General features: G+C 36.3%; 1 protein-coding gene across 7 annotated transcripts in view; it reads right to left on the reverse strand.

Annotated features, from left to right (window-relative positions):
* Positions 1–3,586: 3,586 nt before the first annotated feature.
* The window catches only part of LEPR (leptin receptor), a 93,126-nt gene continuing 74,002 nt past the window's right edge, over positions 3,587–22,710 (reverse strand). For 4 of the 7 annotated variants that reach the window (XM_070468018.1, XM_070468015.1, XM_020877743.2 and 1 more), the window contains 4 exons: positions 22,060–22,155; positions 20,170–20,272; positions 19,241–19,316; positions 3,587–6,697 (listed from right to left, as the gene is read on the reverse strand). In XM_070468018.1, coding sequence (XP_070324119.1) covers positions 5,870–6,697; positions 19,241–19,316; positions 20,170–20,272; positions 22,060–22,155 — 1,103 coding nt within the window. In that variant the 3' untranslated portion in view covers positions 3,587–5,869. Of the gene's footprint in view, positions 6,698–7,734; positions 10,253–19,240; positions 19,317–20,169; positions 20,273–22,059; positions 22,156–22,710 lie in introns of those variants that run through there. The other 3 variants (XM_070468020.1, XM_020877742.2, XM_070468019.1) reach the window with 2 other exon arrangements.

The raw sequence follows: 22,710 nt of genomic DNA on the forward strand, positions 1-22,710 counted from the left end.
TTCGTACAGAATTTCTCATTCAGTGAGTTGATACAGGCCCTCTACCTTTCTCTCCTAAGAGCCACTGGTTGAGTATGTGAGATCCTGACATATCTCAATAGTGCTTATGACATGAAACAGCTTCATTGATTACATGTTGGCAAATGATCATGAAATGTGTGAAAAAATATCAATTGGGGTCTGAGATCTTTGTCACTCTTTAGAACCATTCATTTCATATGGCCACAACCGGAATAGAGAAGGGGGTAGAATTTTATCTTCAGAAATAGTATATCAGCAGAATCCTCTCTCAGTTTAAGTACGAAACTAGTGATGTTTGAAAGTGAAGGTGAAAGTTGCTCAGTTGTGTCTGACTCTTCGTGACCCCATGGACTAGACATGGACTACCAGGCGCTTCCCTGGTAGCTCAGCTGGTAAAGAATCCACCTGCAATGCAGGAGACCCCAGTTCAATTCCTGGGTTGGGAAGATCCACTGCAGAAAGGATAGGCTACCCACTCCAGTATTCTCGACTGGAGAATTCCATGGACTGTATAGTTTATGGGATCACAAAGAGTCAGAATGACTGAATGACTTTCACTTACAGTGATGTTTAACAGCCCATGGGGAAAGTTTTGAGGACTGAAGTATTTATTTTGATGATACTGATAATCTGGAAATTCTTACTGCCATTGAACAACTGTCTCTGCAGGTTTCTTAGTTTATTACTCAATATGTTTTCTTGAGATTTTTTTGCCATACCAAGAACTGGAGTAAAAAAATAAACATTAAAGTCTTTAAAGGCAAAGACAACATCTGTGTAATTCTCACTTAATTTTTATCCAGTATTAACAATTCAGTTCAGTGCAGTTGCTCAGTCGTGTCTCTTTGCTCGACTCTGCAATTCCATGGACTGCACCACACTAGGCTTCCCTGCCCATCACCAGTTCCCGGAGCTTGCTCAGACACATGTCCGTCAAGTCAGTGATGCCATCCAACCATCTCATCCTCTGTCACCCCCTTCTCCTCCTGCTTTCAATCTTCCCCAGCATGAGGGTCTTTTCCAGCGAGTCAGTTCTTCGCATCAGGTGGCCAAAATATTGGAGTTTCAGGTTCAACATCAGTCCTTCCAATGAATTTTCAGGACTCATTTCCTTCAGGATTGATTGGTTGGATCTCCTTGCAGTCCAAGGGACTCTCAAGAGTCTTCTCCAACACCACAGTTCAAAAGCATCAATTCTTCAGCACTCAGCTTTCTTTACAGTCCAACTCTCACATCCATACATGACTACTGGAAAACCATAGCTTTGACTAAATGGAACTTTGATGGCAAAGTTATGTCTTTGCTTTTTAATATGCTGTGTAAGTTAGTCATAGCTTTCCTTCCAAGGAGCAAGTGTCTTTTAATTTCATGGCTGCAGTCAACATCTGCAGTGATTTTAGAGCCCAAGAAAATAAAGGTTTGTCACTGTTTCCATTGTTTCCCCATCTATTTGCCATGCAGTAATGGGACCAGATGCCATGATCTTAGTTTTTTGAATATTGAGTTTTAAGCCAGCTTTTTCACTCTCTCCTTCCACTTTCATCAAGAGGCTCTTCAGCTCCTCTTCACTTTCTGCCATAAGGGTGGTATCATCTGCATATCTGAGGTTATAGATATTTCTTTGGGCAATCTTGATCCCACATTGTGATTCACTCAGCCTGGCATTTTGCATGATGTACTCTGCATATAAGTTAAATAAGCAGGATGACAGTACACAGCCTTAACATACTCCTTTTCCTATTTGGAACCAGTCTGTTGTTCCATGTCCAGTTCTAACTGTTGTTTCCTGACCTGCATACAGTTTTCTCAGGAGGCAGGTCAGGTGGTCTGGTATTACAAGATTCCCAAATTCTTGAAGAATTTTCCGCAGTTTGTTGTGATCTACACAGTCAAAGGCTTTGGCGTAATCCATAAAGCAGAAGTAGATGGTCTTCTGGAACTCTCCCGCATTTTCGATGATCCAACGGATATTGGCAATTTGATCACTGGTTCCTCTGTCTTTTCTAAATCCAGCTTGAACATCTGGAAGTTCACAGTTCACATACTGTTGAAGCCTGGCTTGAAGAACTTTGAGCATTACTTTGCTAGCGTGTGAGATGAGTGCAATTGTGTGGTAGTTTGAACATTCTTTGGCATTGCCCTTCTTTGGGACTGGTTGAAAACTGACTTTTTCCAGTCCTGTGGCCACTGCTGAGTTTTCCAAATTGGCTGACATAAAAGTGCATTACTTTAACAGCATCATCTTTTAGGATCTGAAATAGCTCAACTGGAATTTCATCACCTCCAATAGCTTTGTTTGTAGTAATGCTTCCCAAGGCCCACGTGACTTCACAATCGAGGATGTCTGGCTCTAGGTGAGTGATCACAACATTGTGGTTATCTGGGTCATGAAGATCTCTTTTGTATAGGACCTAATGAAACTTAAAAGCTTTTGCACAACAAAGGAAACTATAAGCAAGGTGAAAAGACAGCCCTCAGATTGGGAGAAAATAATAGCAAACGAAGCAACAGACAAAGGATTAATCTCAAAAATATACAAGCAACTCCTCCAGCTCAACTCCAGAAAAATAAATGACCCAATCAAAAAATGGGCCAAAGAACTAAACAGACATTTCTCCAAGGAAGACATACAGATGGCTAACAAACACATGAAAAGATGCTCAACATCACTCATTATCAGAGAAATGCAAATCAAAACCACAATGAGGTACCATTATACGCCAGTCAGGATGGCTGCTATCCAAAAGTCTACAAGCAATAAATGCTGGAGAGGGTGTGGAGAAAAGGGAACCCTCTTACACTGTTGGTGGGAATGCAAATTAGTACAGCCACTATGGAAAACAGTGTGGAGATTCCTTAAAAAGCTGGAAATAGAACTGCCATATGACCCAGCAATCCCGCTTCTGGGCATACACACCAAGGAAACCAGATCTGAAAGAGACATGTGCACCCCAATGTTCATCGCAGCACTGTTTATAATAGCCAGGACATGGAAGCAACCCAGATGCCCATCAGCAGACGAATGGATGAGGAAGCTGTGGTACATATACACCATGGAATATTATTCAGCCATTAAAAAGAACTCATTTGAATCAGTTCTAATGAGATGGATGAAACTGGAGCCCATTATACAGAGCGAAGTAAGCCAGAAAGATAAAGACCATTACAGTATACTAACACATATATATGGACTTTAGAAAGATGGTAACGATAACCCTATATGCAAAACAGAAAAAGAGATGTATAGAACAGACTTGTGGACTCTGGGAGAAGGTGAGGGTGGGATGTTTCAAGAGAACAGCATTGAAACATGTATATTATCTAGGGTGAAACAGATCACCAGCCCAGGTTGGGTACATGAGACAAGTGCTCGGGCCTGGTGCACTGGGAAGACCCAGAGGGATCGGGTGGAGAGGGACGTGGGAGGGGGGACTGGGATGGGGAATACATGTAAATCCATGGCTAATTCATTTCAATGTATGACAAAAACTACTGTAATGATGTAAAGTAATTAGCCTCCAACTAATAAATGGAAAAAAAAATAAAATTAAAAAAAAAAAAGATCTCTTTTGTATAGTTCTTCTGTGTATTCTTGCCACCTGTTCTTAATATCTTCTGCTTCTGTTAGGTCCATACCATTTCTGTCCTTTATTGTGCCCATGTTTGCATGAAATGTTCCCTTGGTATCTCTAATTTTCTTGAAGAGATCTCTAGTCCATTCTATTGTTTCCCTCTATTTCTTTGCATTGATCACTGAGGAAGGCTTTCTTATCTCTCCTTGTTCATTCAAATGGGTATATCTTTCCTTTTCTCCTTTGCCTTTCACATCTCTTCTTTTCACAGCTATTTTTAAGGCCTCCTCAGAAACCATTTCGCCTTTTTGCATTTTTTTTTTCTTGGGGATAGTCTTGATCACTGCCTGCTGTACAGTGTCATGAACCTCCATCCATAGTTCTTCAGGCACTCTATCAGATCTAATGCCTTGAATCTATTTGTCACTTCCATTGTATAATCATAAGGGATTTGATTTAGGTCATACCTGAATGGTCTAGTGGTTTTCCCTACTTTCTTCAATTTAAGTCTGAATTCTACTAAAGAAATTTTATTAGATAACAGGCAGATCTTTTTTTTTTAATGGATGACAATGTAAGGTACAGGTTAAAAGCATAATCACTAGCTTAAAAAGTTCTGGGTTTATAACTGAATTCCACTAACTCTGTGATCTTGGGGAAAATTACTTAATCTTCTAATCTTTAAAAGGAATGCAATAGTAGAATATGTTTCATACAGTTATTTCGATAATTAATTTACCTAAAGTAAGGAAAGTATTGGGGCTTCCCTGTTAGCTCAGTCGGTAAAGAATTCACCTGCAATGTGGGAGACCTTTGTTTGACCTCTGGATTGCGAAGATCCCCTGGTGGAAGGTATGGCAACCCACTCCAGTATTTTTGCCTCGAGAATGCCCTTGGACGGAAGAGCCTGGTAGGATGCAGTCCATGGGGTCGCAAGGAGTAGGACACGACTGAGTGACTAAGCACAGCACAGCAGTAAGGAAAGTATTAGCATAGTGGTTGGTTTACATATAGGGAGAATGCTCAGTAAATGAGAAAAAAATAGTGTATGTGCAAGTGGGAATGAGGAAGACAAGGACTCCAGAGTCACATACAGTAATATTTAACTATCTAACTGTATCAGAAAGTGAGCATGTCAACATCTTTATAAAGAAAAGTTAGTGAAGTGAAAGTCACTCAGTCGTGTCCAACTGTTTGCGACCCCATGGACTATACAGTCCATGAATTCTCCAGGCCAGAATACTGGAGTGGATAGCCTTTCCCTTCTCCAGGCATCTTCCCAACCCAGGTATCGAACCCAGGTCTCCCGCACTGCAGGCAGATTCTTTACCAGCTGAGTCACAAGGGAAACCCAAAAACACTGGAGTGGGTAGCCTATCCCTTCTCAGTGTATCTTCCCAACCCAGGAATCAAACTGGCGTATCCTGCTTTGCAGGCAGATTCTTTACCAACTGACCTATCAGGGCAGCCAAAGAAAAGTTAAGGCAGACAGTATATTTTCATAAATACGTGTTGCTATCAAAATACTTGTGGGTATCATCATTCTAATAGGTAGTCTCATTCTATGGTACAGATCTTAATTTTGATACATAAAGACTGATTTCCTGTGTATCTTTACAAGTATATCCCCTAGCCCAGGGCAATATCCTGTATTTAACTGCAACATATAGCAGAGTGTGGATCACAGAGTAAGTGCTCAAGGTAAGTCTGTTAAATAAAAACACTTTCAAATCACACAGTCTAATATCAAAAATACAAACACATCACGTACTTTTAAAATGCACAAGGATGCCTATTGGGTATGATTGCATGTGTGTGTGTGTGTGTGTGTGTGTGTGTGTGTGTAATTGAGCACACAGTGAAGACAACTCAAGGTAAAATAACCACACCCTTTTTTTACATTTTCACAAGTGTTAGTGTCAAGTCTTTCAGATGTGAATGTAATTCAGATGATCAGCTCCTTCTACATGGGTTCGATGTCCCCAAAAATAGTACTATTGGGTTTATGGCTAGCTAGACAAAAGTCACTGGAGACCGTCGCACTGTAGCTGATTAGCAAAATCATTAGAAGAGTCAGTCTACATTGTTAGGCTCTTGAAGGCTTTCTCCCACCCTCTGTCTGTATTACTTGAGTGAGTAGAGCTACCATTAGTTCTGGAACAATCATTTTCAAACTTGACTCTGTTTTCTTTTCTACTCTACTAACCAATGGTGAAATGTATTAACCTTCATATGACCCAATTACATCATAAATCTTAGATGTTTCTGAAATGAAATTAGACAGTTAGGTCACACATCTTGTTTTCCATTATTTTCTGAGTCTGAGTGGAACAAGTCTGAAATTGAGGCATGTAAGATACAAAAGTCTTCTGACCAGAAGTTCCTAAGTTGAAGTTATTTTCTACAAGGTGTGAGCAACTGTCCTGGAGGATTCTGATGTCAGTGAATAAACAGCGGGCTGGGAATGGGGACAACACTCTTGACTCATTGGTCAAAAACACATCACTCTCTCTCTTTTTGATTGAAGTGACTCCTAAATAATAGACAGGCCTTTCATTATTATTTTCCTCAGGGAAATTTCTCTCAAGTTTCAAAAGTTCATCCAGGCCTTCTGAGAATGGAAGGTGTGGTGAAATTATATTGGGATGCTGATCTGACAATATAAAAAATGCCTGGGTTTCTACTTCCCATGATCTCTTAGAGGAAGAATCCTTTGGTGGAGAAGTGTTGCTCAAGAAGCATTTGCTGACTGAGCTATTTATAAGCTCTTGCTCCTCCTCAGTTTCACCTGACTTAGAGTTGCTGAGCAGGGTGGCATATTTAACAGAGGGCTGTCTCCTGCGTTCATCCTCACAGGTTATGTCTGTGCTCTCAGCCTCAGAGAACTGAGCACTGCTGCATTGGTCACTAATACAAATGGAACCCTTTTCAAGATCTGGAGTCGTCAAAAGTAGAGCATCTCTAGTTGTTGGCACCATCTCATCTTTATTTTTCCATGATGTATCAACACTGATATCTTCTGAAATGGTTTCAGGCTCCAAAAGAAGAGGACCAAAGGTTGCTGATTCTGTGTGCTTGATAAAAAGATGCTCAAATGTTTCTGGCTAAAAGAAAAGACACATTTTAATCCTCAATTGTATTGATTTTTGTTTTGCTTCACTATGATATCATGGAAGAAATGGAAGTGTGAAAGTTTATATGAAAGGACATAAATCACAAACTAATCATAACCACATAAACCAAATACTAATTGTGGTTAAATCATAAACCACAAACTAACTGATTTTTGGACTGAAATAAATAGATCAAAAGTCATAAGGGATGGGTAGTATAAGATACTGTTTAAAAGAGGGATGAGAAAGACTTGAGTCCTTCCATTTCTGTGATCATGGACAAGTACATTAACCTCCCTGCCTTTCAATTTCCTCATCTGTAAAATTGTGTTCAATATTTATCTCATAGCTTTGTACAAGGAATACATTAAATAGTATCTGAAAGTGCATAGCTCTCAAAGGCTTCCCAGGTGGTGCTAGTGGTAAAGAATCTGCCTGCCAGTGCAGGAGACACAATAGACGTGGGTTCGATTCCGGGGTCAGGAAGATCCCCTGGAGAAGGGGATCCAGTATTCATGCCTGGAAAATGCCATGGACATAGGAGCCTGATGGGCTATAGTCCATGAGGTTTCAAAGAGTCAGATGTGACTGAGGACACTGAAATTAGAAAGTGTTATCTCTAGAAGAATTTCTAATTTTGTATAGCAAATTACACTTCCACAAACTGAAATCTCTTACATCAAGTTTAAAAGGTAAATTGATACAAAATCAAATGAGCGGGGCTTCCTTGGTGGTTCAATGGTAAAGAATCCACGTGCCAATTCAGGAGACACAGGTTCCATCCCTGATCCAGAAAGATCCCACGTGCCATGGAGCGGCTAAGCCCATGGGCCACAACTATTGAGCCTGCGCTCTAGACCCCGGGAGCCACAACTATTCCAACTACTGAAGCCCGCTCACCCTAGAGCCCATGCTCTGCAACGAGAAGCCACCACAAAGAGAAATCCTAGCACAACCAGAGAGTAGCCCCTGCTCACCACAACTAGAGAAAAGCCCACACAGCAATGAAGACACAGCATAGACAAAAATGAAAAAATAAATTTTTTAAAAAATCAAAGGAGCAATACAACTTGGCTACAGATAGCTAAAATAACTACTCCATGACATAATATATGATATGAAGGAGACCATATGTGATCTTATCTACCTTACATCATACTAAAAATCTATTTATGACTATCAGAAAATAAGAACTAAGAATACCTATTTGCTAAAAACAATTAAGGTGAAAGAGATGATCACAGACTTTTAAATAACCATTCCTTATAAATAACTTCACATAAAAATACAAACTAAAGGACATGTGGAATGAAGACAAAGATACAAAACAAATGCACATCATATTTTTATAAGAACAGTGGTTACATTACAATAAACCCTGCTAAGCAGCTACAAGCAAGCATCTATGTGCAAAAAAGCTCAACTCACACAGTGTAAACATATGGAAAAAATAAATGCAAAATAAAACTGTAGACACAGCAGATTGAAAAATTAACACAACTAAATGAAGTACTATAGAAAATGTGTTCAATTTTATGCTATACGTATAATTAAAATTTTGAATTTTATAATTCTTAAGCTAATAGAATGAATTCAGATATATTGCTTGAAATAACAATATAATCAACATTCATAATGGCAAATATATTCCATATAAAAACACAATTCATTTAACATAATGTTGAACTCAATGAAATATATGGGTGATTATAACCATAAAGGAATAAATATACAAAATATAATGGAATAGATTTATACAGAGACTAAAATACTACATAATAACAAATACTGTATTAATACAAAGTTTTCTGTTATTATATGAACATAATGTATAAAGAGAAAACTATTTCTCTTCCTGTTTTCTGAGAGAAATATATAATTAAATTTATATAATTTCCTTCAAAATTTTTTGCTCATTTTATTTTTTATTAAGGTTCCTACTATCTATGTATTGATTTTCTTAAAATTTAAATGAACCAAGAAATTAAGATCTACAAATAAAGGAACTGCATACTATTAACATTGAAAACAAAAATAAGAATAGCACATAGCATGCAAACTCACAGATGTTCTTCAAATGACATGTTTGACATATTTCATGCCCTCTAAAACTTCATAATCGGTAATTAATCTGTTACACCAAACAATTTACTTCTTCAAATGCATTTGATGAAAGAGTTCACTAATAATGGAAGACAACAACAACAAACACATATCCATATATTATTAAAGTATATTTTATCAATGGGTCACAGACATTTATTAAGAGTATGTTTACTAAAAAATCATTTCAATTACCATATGCGTCTAATATTTCAAGATTTTAGAACAGTCTGAGAGCATATTAAATATGTACTCAGTTAGAAGGAATTAATATCCTTTCATATTTTCACACTTCAATTTTACATTCCAATGACATCTATTAAAAGTCAATGAAGTGGGGAAAGGACACCTTCTTCCTGATTTTTAGGTTTTTTAACATTCAAATAAAACTGTGAATGAAATCTAAATGTAAGTAATGCATATGTATCCTATATTTAAATATTATTTGGGTTAATCAAACATAGGCTTTGGTTTATTTTGAATGTGAGCAGCAAGGCACACAGGGTAATTCACCACTAGCATTAGTGGTGGTCTTTTTTTTCAAGAAGGGAAGTCCTAGGTTTGCTTTGAGCTATTTCTAAAAGCTTTAGAGTCTCCCTTTTTGCATCACTGCCCATTTCCCTGCCTGCTAGAAGTTTTGGGTGGTTCAGTGTAAATAAATTAAATTTAGTCAAGAATTTCACAAAGATGCCAAATTGGAAGCTGATGTGTTTTCTTATCTGGTCAATCTGACCTGGATATATCAGGTCATCCCAAAATGAACTGTAACTTCTACTGGCCTTCGACCAGAACAAACTGTCTTTGATCTGAAATGGAAGTTAGCATTTAGGTCATTTTCAAGGCTAAAATGAAAATTCCCATATGGATCAGAGTTAGGTAAATATAAGAGCTCCAAGACATTATAAAGAATACCCAAATGGTTCAATTTATAGGCTGATGTGTCTATAAAAGGATATAAAATGGAAATTTTCAGACATAAGATGTAAACTAAAAACTTTTGCTACATTTTATATTTAGAGTCATTGTATTTGCCAAGTTATGTGTCAGAAGCTGTAGTTACAGTACTGTTTATAATAAATTTGATGATATCTAATAGATATGTGCTGAGAGCAACAGTCATATTTTTTAATGTTTCATGACCAAAGGACAAATCAAAAGCCATATATCATAAATACTACTTTTGAGATGACCTGAGAAGTACATCATCCAAACTGAACTGGACTGAGATCAAGGTCTTGAACTCCAAATTTACCCATCTGTTTTAAGTTCTAAATCAACATAATCCACCATATTTTAGTTCTCAATAGTTTCACCAATGTTTTTTAGATTGTCTCCCCTTCTTCAAAATGTAAAAATCTTCTAATACTCTATAGAATGTTGGGAAGCTGGCAGATTAGGTTCATCGGTAGTGATCATGATTAGACTTCAAAGAATGTCCGTTCTCTGTTCAGATAAAATAAAACAAAATAAGGAAGCAAAATAAAAAACATTCAGAAAGCAAAAAATAAATCAAAAAGATGTTCTTTCAGGCATGGGTAGTGGATCATAAATTCTTGTGTTAAACTACAGTAATGCACGTTTTTACGAAACGATAACATTTTGAACTAAGGTGGTCTCTATCATTTTCTTAAGGCATGCCTTAACATCACACTCTAAGGATAGCCTTAGCAATCCCAGAAAAGAAAATCTATAGAGGAATAATAGAATAAGTAAAAGCAAAGAAGAACAAAGAGCTGGGAAAATTAAAAGCAAGCGGAGGAACTACAGCAAATATTAGAGAATTTGGAACAAGAAAGAGTAAAGTAGTAGATTTCTGAAAATAATTTTTTCAATTAAAATAGAGAAGACTTGAAATAGTAAAGAAGAATAAAATTATCATGATTTTTTTTAATCTAGAAAAAAGTTCTAAGAACTTTCACCTGGTCCACATTTCTCCCTTTTTTATAGACAAAACGATCAAGGCTTAAAGTTGCACAGCTAACTAGAGGGAGGACTCTGAATGTTTTTCTAATCCAACAATGTCTAAAATACAATGGAAGATGAAAAGACATTTTAAACACAGTAGGGAGGAGAACATGTTCTTTCTTTTGCTTTTTCTATTTGCTGTGATAGATTTGAGCAGATTAATTTATCATCTCTTCTGGTTCATTATGACCCAAGGGCACATATATAGATATTAAGAAGGACAAGAAAATAGAGAAAACAGAAATCATATTTTAGGAAACTACATCAGCTCTCTCACACTTCTGCAAGGCTGTTCTAGCAATTTCAGGGACAATCTGCCTCAGATCCAAGAGAACAGTATTAGGAGTTTATGGGTTGCTAAGCTACTTCTTTTGAGAACTAGAACAGGTGGTGGAATCTAGGATAGTCTTCGACTCAAAAGAAAAAAATCCATTTGATTTTAGTTTAAACATGCCAAAGTATTCAGGTTGTTAAGTGGGAGTACACTTTGTGGAAATAGACATAAATGTAGACAACAAAGAAGCAGGGTTAGATCACACACACACACCTCAAATGTAGATGGTTTGGATTTAGAGGAAGAAACTAACAGATTAGACAAAATGCTAAAGAAAGAGGTTTAAAAAAGTTTTGAATTAGAAGAACAACAAGGCTATTTACTTACTGCAATATGTTTTCCTACAACAAGAATTTCAACCATTGTTTAAAATTTTTTTTATCCTATTTCAGAACTTTTAAAAAAATTTTGATTTGTTTCATTTATTTTATTGAAGTATAATTGATTGCATGCTGTTAAAGATTCTGGTTTTTAAAGCATTGTGAGAAATGGTGTAGGAAAGTATTGTGGTTCAAGATGCCAGTTTGAGCTTGCATGTTTCTTTCTTATCTCTATAGAGGCTCTGTTAGAATGAAAGTACATGAATAAATCAAATGAGATAATCTGAGAAGGTTAACAGGGAATGAGATTTCAAATTTCTAACATATGGAAAACAAGTGGAGGAGCGTAGACCGTGTAGACCAAAGGAGATGAGCTGCAGACTGGAATACCTCCAAGGTGGGCTATAGCTGAAGAGAAAGACAGTTTGCCCTGTTGCATATAGTGGAGATGGGGGGAAAGTGAAAAGTGAAAGTGAAAGTCACTCAGTCCTGTCCGACTCTTTGAGACCTCGTGGGCTATACAGTCCATGGAATTCTCCAGGCCAGAATACTGGAGTGGCTAGCCTTTCCCTTCTCCAGGGGATCTTCCCAACCCAGGGATCGAACCCAGGTCTCCTGCATTGCAGACGGATTCTTTACTCAGCTGAGCCACTAGGGAAGCCCTAGCTGAAGAGAAAGACAGTTTTCCCTGTTGCATACAGTGGAGCTCATATATCAATACCCTCAGACATGCAGATGACACCACCCTTACAGCAGAAAGCAAAGAAGAACTAACAAGCCTCTTGATGAAAGTGAAAGAGGAGAGTGAAAAAGCTGGCTTAAAATGCAACATTCAAAAAAACAAAGATCATGGCATCCATCCCATCACTTCATGGCAAATAGATGGGGAAACCATGGAAACAGTGACAGACTTTATTTTCTTGAGCTCCAAAATCACTGCAGATGGTGACTGCAGCCATGAAATTAAAAGACGCTTGCTCCTTGGAAGAAAAGCTATGACCAACCTAGACAGGATATTAAAAAGCAAAGACATTACTTTGCCAACAAAGGTCCATCTAGTCAAAGCTATGGTTTTTCCAACAGTCATGTATGGATGTGAGAGCTGGACCATAAAGAAAGCTGATCGCTGAAGAATTGATACTCTTGAATTGTGGTATTGGAGAAGACTCCTGGGAGTCCCTTGGACTGCAAAGAGATCAAACCAGTCAATCCTAAAGGAAATGAGTCCTGAATATTCATTGGAAGGACTGATGTTGAAGCTGAAGCTCCAATACTTCGGCCACCTGATGCAAAGAACTGACTCACTGGAAAAGACCCTGATGTTGGGAAGGATTGAAGGCAGGAGGAGAAAGGGGTGACAGAGGATGAGATGGTTGGATGGCATCACTGACTCAATGGACATGAGTTTGAGCAAGCTCCAGGAGTTGGTGACAGACAGGGAAGCCTGGAGTGCTGAAGTCCATGGGATCGCGAAGAGTTGGACACAAGCAAATGCCTGAACTGACTGAACTGATATAATGGAGATGGGGGGAGGGGTGAAGAAAAGGCAGGTAAAAACACAGGAAGAAATGAGACCTTTGTCTGAAAACAGGAAATTCTTTATATGGAATGGGACTCTTCTACTCCCTCTAGTACACATGGAAAAGGTTTCATACTCCCCACACTCAAATTGAAGATTTGTTCTTAAAAGTAATTGAAAAATTATCCGGGGAGGAATCTAGCAGCTGAGGAGTATTGGTGTCTATGAGCATGTCTTTCCTCATCTAGCAGAGCCCTTTCTAACCCATCCAGGGCAGCAATCCCTTTCTTAAATATGAAAGAAAAACAAAGGGTTACCACATATGTGTGGGAAGTGTGAGATTTTTTAAAAAGCCAAGATAAACAGGAGGAGAATATGATCCTAGCAGACACAGAGAGTTCAAGGAATAAAAGGAAAGAGAATTTTTAAAACAAAGAATGATCCTTTAAATTGGTATTTCCAGTAAGAAAATATTGCACGCATAAAGTCAGAACAGGATACACTGAAAATGATTAGTTAGAAATTTACAACTATAAAGAGCAAATGTTCAATAGAAGCACTGAAGGAACAGGATATGGCAGGTCTCAAACATAAAAAAAAGAAGACAAAGAAACAGGACATATTAGAGAAGAGATAAGAAGTATAGATCTTTGCAGAGGGTCCAACATCCACCTAATACATATTCTAGAATGACATCCAAAGAAATAAGGGGAGAGGAAGTTATCAAAGAAATAATATCATTTCTTAAAATTGACAGGAGATTGAAATCAATCTTCCTAAATAGGTTTAGACCTACCACTAAAATTTTAGGACATCAATAACAGGGATAATATATTAAAAGCAAGAAAACTGCATGATACCAGTGAGGAGTAAAAATCAGAGTGGCACTAGACTTCTCAGAAGTGATACCAGATTCTAGAGGATAAGGCAGGAATCATCTCAAAGTTTTATTGGAAAGGCTTGTCAACCTAGAACTTGCTATTCCACCAAAATATCGATAAAGGAAGGCACAATAAAAAGAATTTCAGGCTTGGAGAGACTTCAACTTATACAATATTTCCTGGCAGGTTATGTAAGGAAGTAGTTAATCAAAAAGAGGAAGAAAAAAGTCTAGAGAACAGTTTCCACTAGAAACCACTTTTCCCTTCTCCAGGGATCTTCCTGACACCAGAATGAAAGCAGGGTCTCCTGCATTGCAGGTGGATTCCTTACCAACTGAGCTATCAGGGAAGCCCCCACTAGAAACCAGTTAAGGGAAAATTCAGAGGGACGGCTTGTAGTAATGTTAGAAAAGGCCTAATCCAGATCACAGTAGGAGGATAGAGGATTTCCTGGACAGAGTGCCTGGGGAACAGATCTGCAGTGAAGATGCACATACACATACAGCACAAAGAAGGCTAAAAAAAAAAAAAAAATAAGAAGCAATTAGAAGCGCTAGGAAAAGCAAAACAAACATAAAACATAAAAATGAAAAATGAAGGCAACTAAAATTTGGCAAAATTCAGATCAACAGGTTGGAGTGTTTCTAAAATACCTTTTTAAACTATTTTGTGTCACTGGAACCACAAAATGTGGTAATATAATCACATTATATTACTTGGCTCTGCAAGGAAAAATATTTATAAACTCGTAACAATTAAAATACAGTTTATTGGGTTTTTACTTTTTAAAATTAACTCACAGACAAATTATAGCACAGAACATGTTATCTACCCTGACTTAAGTGAAAAATGTAAAGTAAAAGTTGACAAAGATTGGGAAGTGGAGAAACGGAGGGAAAGGTAAGAGTATTAATGTCTTTATTTTATTTTAATAAAGGGGGAGTTCTAAGAAACAGTCCGTATTTCATGGAACAACAAATGGAGTTTTAGAAGACTTCTGAGATTATAGACTGATTACTGAAGGAACTGAAAAAAAAAGTGGCTAACAATATGATATGGTAATAGCATGGGTAAAGAAGGGGCAAAAAAGTATGTATATAATAAGTAAATCCTCATTACAGCCAGAAATTGCTAAATATTTACATCTCATAATGGCATAAATATCTTATTTTTAGAAATAAAAAGGTGACCTGCCAGAAAAATTAAGAGCAAATGGCTGTACCATTTTAACGTTCAAGTTGGCAGTACAGGAAAGTTCCAATTTCTCCACATTCTCACCAACTTATTACCTGTGGTTTTTATTATAACAATCCTAGCTAGTGTAAAGTGCTATCTTGTGTTTTTGGTTTACATTTCCCTAATCTTTTCCTTATCACATTGACCATATATTCATTTTTCCTTATTGCCTATTTGTAGACCTTCTTTGCAGAAATGTCTATTCAGATTCTTTGCCAATTTTTTTGTGTTAAGATATACATAAAATTTATTATTTCAACTATTTTTAAGTGCACAATTTAGTGGCATTAAGTATATTAAGCAATCCATTGTTAATAAGGACTTGATGGGAAGGGTATCAATGAGTACAATAAACCTGAGTTTAACCAAGGTTTTCACACCTACAGGCTGTCTGATCAAGACAAACTGCTGCATCACTCTGCACCTCAGTTTTGTAATCAGAAAATATAAAGCTATTAGGTCTATGACCAAATTAAGTAAAATAATATGAATATGAAAGTTTGGATCAGATAGTAAATTGTCTTGTCCTCTTTAGAAATATAATGTGAATTATACTGTATTATTTGTCCCCAAAAAAGTACTTTTAGTTAGGAGATTAAAGTAGAAGGTGAGATTTTAAGAAGTTATTGATTTTTAGCAGATTAGATTTTTATCATCAGTAAAACCTTTGAAATTACATTCTTCTTTACTCTTCAAATATTCCTGATACATTCCAAAAACTGATCTATTCCTAACTGAGTACCTGTTAAGCCAAGTAATAAACTGAGCACCTTGAGGGCTAGTTATGCTTAATATCTTACAAGATTTTAAAGTCTAATATTTGCAAAAGTAAAAAAAAAAAAAATCCATCTTACAAATAATATCATTCCCCCACCCTACTTAGAAATTCTTCACACTTTCTCAGTTTACCAGAGCCTGGGGACACGTGGTGATATTTCTGTCTATTGCGCACGTCTGCCAGGTGATCTGCTGTGGCATGATGCTCCTCCTTAGGGAGCTACATGACACAGCGGGGTAGCATGTAGCTTAGAGTCACTGACTCAGTCTCCATTCTTTTGTGTCCAGCATTTTCTGGAAAATGGAAAAACTTGATGCAGGGCCAAACTACATTTTGCTGAGGTGGGCTGACCATTTCCCTGCCCTGGTAAACACTTAGAAGCCATTATTCCTGGTGGTTCGTAGAGATTTCAGAGCTCACCATTTTGAAGACTGAGTGTTTCAGCTTCTCTGAGACAGTAAGATTGTTATTCCAGAATTTATATATGCTGACATGGTGAAGTGTTTACATTTTTAGTTAGATAAGTACTTCGATTTTTTTTTTTTACAAAACTCCTCTCATATTCAAAGAAGGAAAAAAACTCGGTATTTAAGAAAATAGTCTCCTTTTTACTCTTTGTCTTTTAACCTCCCTATTTTCAGTTTGTGAATGTGCAAAGGTCCTTCCTACCACAGGGCATTGTTTTCATGGGTGGACTTGCCTGGGCTCTCACCCTCCACCACAAATCCTACTGGATCACTGTTCATCTGCCAGATCTTAGCTCAACTGTCACTTCCTTACCTTCACTCATTCACCACCCCCATCGCACACAATACACTCAGCACACTGGGTCCCTTTATTTCACAACATGTTTATCATTATTAGTGTTTGTAATATTATCATAGTATATGTTATATATAACACATATAGTTATTTCAGTTATAAACTGATTAATCTTATCTTTCCCATAGACTGTACACTCCAAGAGTTTTTATTTTCCCGTCATTTTAACCCCAAGGCCTAGATGAGTGACTGGCATTAGGATAACTATTTGATAAATATCCCTTGAATAAATGCATGGAATGAATTAATGAACAATTTTAGAGAGAGAAAAGAAGACAAGTTCATTCTATACTGCTTTTAACCAGTCATTCCTCTATGACCTCCCTGTCACTGCCTAGATGGTAAGAACAATATCTTAAAAATTGTTTTCCCAGAGCCTAGCAACATCCTAGACTTACATGTAAATATTCATTCTCATTATGTGCTTGTTGAACAAAGGAATGAATGAATGACAAATAAATATACATGGCTGAAATGTCACTAACACTACAATAAATGTCACTGTTAGAATTCATAATGGAAGAGAAAGAAGAGGAATAAATATTTTACTAATTGAAAAATCATCAGGACTGTTTTAATGAAAGGAGATTCTGTGGCTTATAGTAAGGCATAGCTGAGAAGTGTATGTGTGTGGGGCTGGTTAGATTCAGGCAAAGTGAAGTTTCTGTAAAGATAATGTATGCACGTAAACATGTGAAACTACAGTACTACCATGTCTGAAGATAAAACACTGTCTCTTCCGCTGAAAGATTACAATTTAGTTGCTTGCATTGTTTTGCCCACAATATTACTTATTTTGTTCACTCACTTGTTCATTGGTAAACTGTAGAGCAGTGATTTTGTTATTGCAAATCATATTCATTAGCATGTGAATGAAGTTAGAGGGTTGTAACCAGTATTTTTTAAATGAAATAAAATCTTGAAGATAGAGGGCACTGCAAATGCGTATTATTTATATCTATACATTTAATAGTTTGTAAGATAAAGCATATTTCTCACCAAGGGTCATGGTCAAAAAAAGGAAAGCCAGAGAGAACAATTACTAATAGAATAGGCTTAAAAATTAGACAAATTAGTAAACTAAGTCAGACTCAAAAACAAGCTACCTAACCAGTATAAGTTTTAGGGTTTTTTCCTCTATAAATGGAGATGCTAATACTTATTCTGTGGGGTAATTGAAAGAATAACAATGTAAAACATGTAAATATGCAATATAATGATAATTTATTGAGATACTACTATTTGGAAGTACCATCTTCTTTACTCCTTGAAACAACTCAATGAGGTAAATTCTATTAAACCTCATTTTACAGGAGAGGAAACCAAGATACCAAAAATTGAAATAAAAAATCTTAATGAATGTAAGAATATGTAACTCAATGATCTACACATAAATAAATTGACAAACTATAAGATATCAGCATTTTGTGAATCTTGACTTTAGTATTTTGCATTTAGCAGGAGGAGCTCAATAATATATGTGGTCTTAAAAAACAGCCCCAGAACTCAGAACACTCTTCACAATAACTAATAAAATGCTCTGAAAACTTAGAGGGGGCAGAATTTCTTCTGAACTACATTTGTTCACAGAAGGTTTGGGGAAAGAGCTTAAAGCAAACTCTTCACTGACGTAGAGGGGTCTACAGAGATGAGAGAAATAGTGTCAGCATGACTAAGGCCCATGGACAGGAAAAATGGACATAACTTGATAACAGATTGTAGAGAGGAGTCATGGAGAACCAGCTTAAACAGACTGTCCTTGATCTTGTAGAAAAAAGAAACCACTGAAGACTTGTAACAGTGACTACGATGACACAATTACTGAGACTGAATAACCCGCGTGTGATTATTGTTCAAAACATCATTTAGATATTTTGCCATGAAACTGAATTCTATTTTCCCAGTTTTATAGGTAGAAAACCAAGCCTGCTTCAAGGAAAACTTGGGAAATTAATGATATATTTGTTAACTTCTAGAGTTTTCTGAGAAAATCTATAATAGACACAAGTGCAAATTATCTTATTAGAGTTGACTAATTGTTTCATAAGTAGCTTGCAAGGGACTATCTTCAAAATGTAAGCTTTACTATGATAATTGCATCTCTCAGATTGCAGTGTTTTAGGAAAGGATTATGTAGTTTGTAATTGATTTAAGTAATTATGAAGATAATTACAAGGGTTAAAAATATTGATTCCAGCCTTTTCCAAAGGACAATCAATTTATACCCAAAACATATATATAAATATTTGTTCTCCATCAGATTTGACCTAACATTCTAATATTTGTTTTATGATATACTGTGACACAGGAGAAAGGTAAGTATATTGTTAATTCAGATGATAAACTTCCTATTGAATTTTGTTTTGTCCTGTTTTCAAATCCCTGCATCTTCCTATTCATGAAAATAAGTAAAAAATTGGACAGATTCATACTAAGATGAATTGAATAAAATAAAATTTAAACCTTATCCTTAAAAAAAAAGTTTTGAACCTTAAAAATGTTTGAAGTTCTAAAAGGTATACAACATCTAAAATGAAATATTATATACTTAGGTTAAAAAAAATTGAAAAAAAGACCTTCTGAAAATTAAGTCCTTGTGCCCAGGAACAGTTCTTGGGGTTTGGAACATCTTCCCAAAACAACTTTTTCATTCTACAAAGGATAAACAAGGCATTAGAATTAGAGAACATTCACATTGAAAACGTTAACAGTTAATAAGCAAACAACTAGAAATGAAGTCTACAAGACTGTTTATGCCACAGTAGGATCAATTTTACTTTCATATGCTATCCAAGGAAGAATTTCTACCAACTTTCTGTCTAAACCAAAGTTAATGATCACTATAATAATAATTTAAAAAAATAGCTAACATTTGTTGAAAACTGTATGCCTAGCCCTGTGCTAAATACTTTGCACAGGCCCCATCAGCTCACTTGACTGGAAGATAAATTCAGATTCTAAAATCACTTTTCCCTCTTCATTGCTAGAAGACAAAAATTTCTGTAGAGATTTGCCACGTGTGAAATAACCTCAATGGTCTGGACCTCTCAGAACAGAGTGATGGGGCACATAAAGAACCATTCAAGCAGTTCAAATGAGACAGAATGGAGCCACACAGTGCTAAAATTTAAAAAGCAGGATGCCTACTAACCATTAGTGAATTGACTGTTCCAAATAAATCTTTGCAACTAAAAGTCCTCAACCTAGATTTACAATTCTGAAAGTCATTCTTGTCACCTCTAAGAATATGCTGCCAAGGCTTTTCTGTTATAAGCTTATTATTTCATGAATGTAAATACATTTTTTAAAAATCTAATTTCTTCCCTGAGGCTTATGTGTGACAGAAAAATGCAGTGTGGATTCCTGAAATAAGGAATCCTTTTTCTTCTTATGCCATCTTATTGTATACTGAATACATATAAAATATTTAGCATATTTTAGTGTTTCTGATTTGGGTTTAAAATGGTTTAAATATGCTCGAGATTTTTAACACCATATACAATACCTTTGATGTGATACTGACAATGTTCCAAGCAATAAGATTGAGGAGGAAATTATTATCGGCACGATTACATATAGATCTGCATCATGCTGGTGTTTTTCATCATCTAAAAAAGAAAAAATTCACACAACTCAGAATCTTGAGGAAGTAATATCTTTCTGTATCAAAAATCATAACAGACCTTTTTCTGATTTTATCATAAATCTGAATGACCTTTAAAGATACAAAAATCAGAAAGATGTAAGTATAGTTTTGATCATAAAATAATTACTATTTTGTTCAGAATTATGCTTCTCATAATGTAGCAAAACATTTTCTCAAAAGTATTTATCTGCCAGCTCTCTCCATCTGATCACTTTTCAATTATATGAGTCAAAGTGTCAATTAAAGTTGTTATGATGGCTCTCTGCATCAGTCATCTGCTTCTGGAGAAGGCAATCTACAAGACCCATCAACTTCTATCTTGCTCACTTCAGACACATTGACTTCTTTGTTGCTTCTTGGACCACCAAGCATGCTCACTCTTCAGGGTCTTTGCACTTGCTGTCCCCTTGCTCAAATGTTCTTCCCCTTTGTCCTTGCAGGACTTATCACCTTCTTAGAGAAAAAGACCATCATTTTTGGCCATCATTACTGCTCAGACAGTAAAGAATAAGCCTGCAGGGTAGACCTGGATTCAATTCCTGAATTGGGAAGATCCCTTGGAGAAGGAAACAGCAACCCACTCCAGTATTCTTGCCTAGAAAATTCCATGGACAGAGAAGCCTGGTGGGCTAAAGTCCATGGGGTCACAAAGAGTAGGACATGACTGAGCGACTAACACACACACTAAAGCACCACATTTTAACTCTATCTCTTCATTTTACTTTTATTTGTATTTCATATACTTATTTCTATATGACACTATATTATTTGTTTATCATCTGTCATTTGAGTACTGGAGTTTAAGCTCCATGTAGGGCACAGATTGATGTTCAATATTCAATCCCCAATGCTTAGAACAGTGTTCAATATATATTTGTTGAACAATACATGAATGAAGTTATATAATTATTTTACTTCTAAAACGAAGTAAAATATTTCTCTCTTGAAACTTCATTATTGGGTCGCTTAGATTTTAAAACAACTTGAAAAATAATAGTAAAATCAAAGTGTTCCCGCTCCAAGTACAGTAAGATGAATCAGAAATATGACACCCAGTGAAATTTTTTCTATAACTGTCTCTCCAGTTTTATTTTCAAAAAATTTTCCTTTAGAAGATGATGAAAATTTAAAGATTCCATAAGTATGTCAAAGTTTATTGTTCGGGGTAGGTGTGCTTATATTAATTGTGCAGCAAATTAATATTTTTTCAATTAACCTTTGTGATGATATATTTTGTGGCATAGATGGGTATTTCCATTTTTGTTTCCATCAATTTTCTGATGTGAAGAGCAGACTCACTGGAAAAGACTCTGACGCTGGGAAAGACTGACAGCAAGAGAAGAAGGGGGTAACAGGATGAGATGATTGAATGGCATCACTGACTCAATGGACATGAATTTGAGCAAACTTTGGGAGATAGTGAAGGACAGGGAAGCCTGGCATGATGCAGTCCATGGGGTTGCAAAGAGTTGGAGACAACTTAGCGACCAAACAACAATCAACTTTCTACCCAATTTGAGACTGAAAGTGTTACTTACAATAACAAGAGCACAATATCATGCCTGATTATTCTTAATGACACCATGTGACCATATACCCTTAACACAGTCACCCATGACACATCTATAGAAGACTCTGGGCTCTTCCATGATTCCATCAGAAAGAGAATAATCAGATGGCAGCATTATTGCTAACTAAGAAAGAAGCCACATATCTGTGTAAAAGGAAACTAAAAGTAAAAATTTTTACCTTGAGCAAAACTATCAATTATCTTCGGTTTCCCTACTCCTTCCATAAATATTGGGTAAAGACTGAACTGATACTTCTCAATGGGGATAAAATGATCTGAGGAGAAAAAAATATTTTAAAGAGTCATCCCTACTGAATTAATATTAATGAGTGAAATCTACATAAAAGTTTTAAGTGACTCATATTTTCATGCACATAAAACTGATGATCTATGGATTGAAATTGGATTGAAAACTGATGACTGCTATCTATGGACTGAAATATAATTGAGGAGTTTCAAAGACAATCTGAGCACTCTGAATTCTCCTAGTAACACCAAAAATTTTCCAAATAATGTTTTAAAAATCTTACCCAGAGACAGAAAATTGCAATTTTTCAAAGGCATGTTCCAGCGACAGTCAGTTTGTTCAAGTTCGGGGAGTATGAGCTGTTCCATTTCCCTTTCCAGGACAATCTGCTCTCCCTCTTTTCCCACAAGATCAAAGCCAGCAATATTCCCTTTCCATAGGAATTCAGTTTACTCAGCTTCCCTATTCAAGGGAGTTGGGAGATTAAAGTCTTAGGAGATCCTATGTAAAGAACTTGGGAATGGGGACCAGGAATCTTTGTACATATCCAAGTGTCTAGATCTATGGAAAATGGCCATCTCCA

This window comes from Odocoileus virginianus, chromosome 5 (genome assembly GCF_023699985.2).
Source record: "Odocoileus virginianus isolate 20LAN1187 ecotype Illinois chromosome 5, Ovbor_1.2, whole genome shotgun sequence".
NCBI classification, from domain to species: domain Eukaryota; kingdom Metazoa; phylum Chordata; class Mammalia; order Artiodactyla; family Cervidae; genus Odocoileus; species Odocoileus virginianus.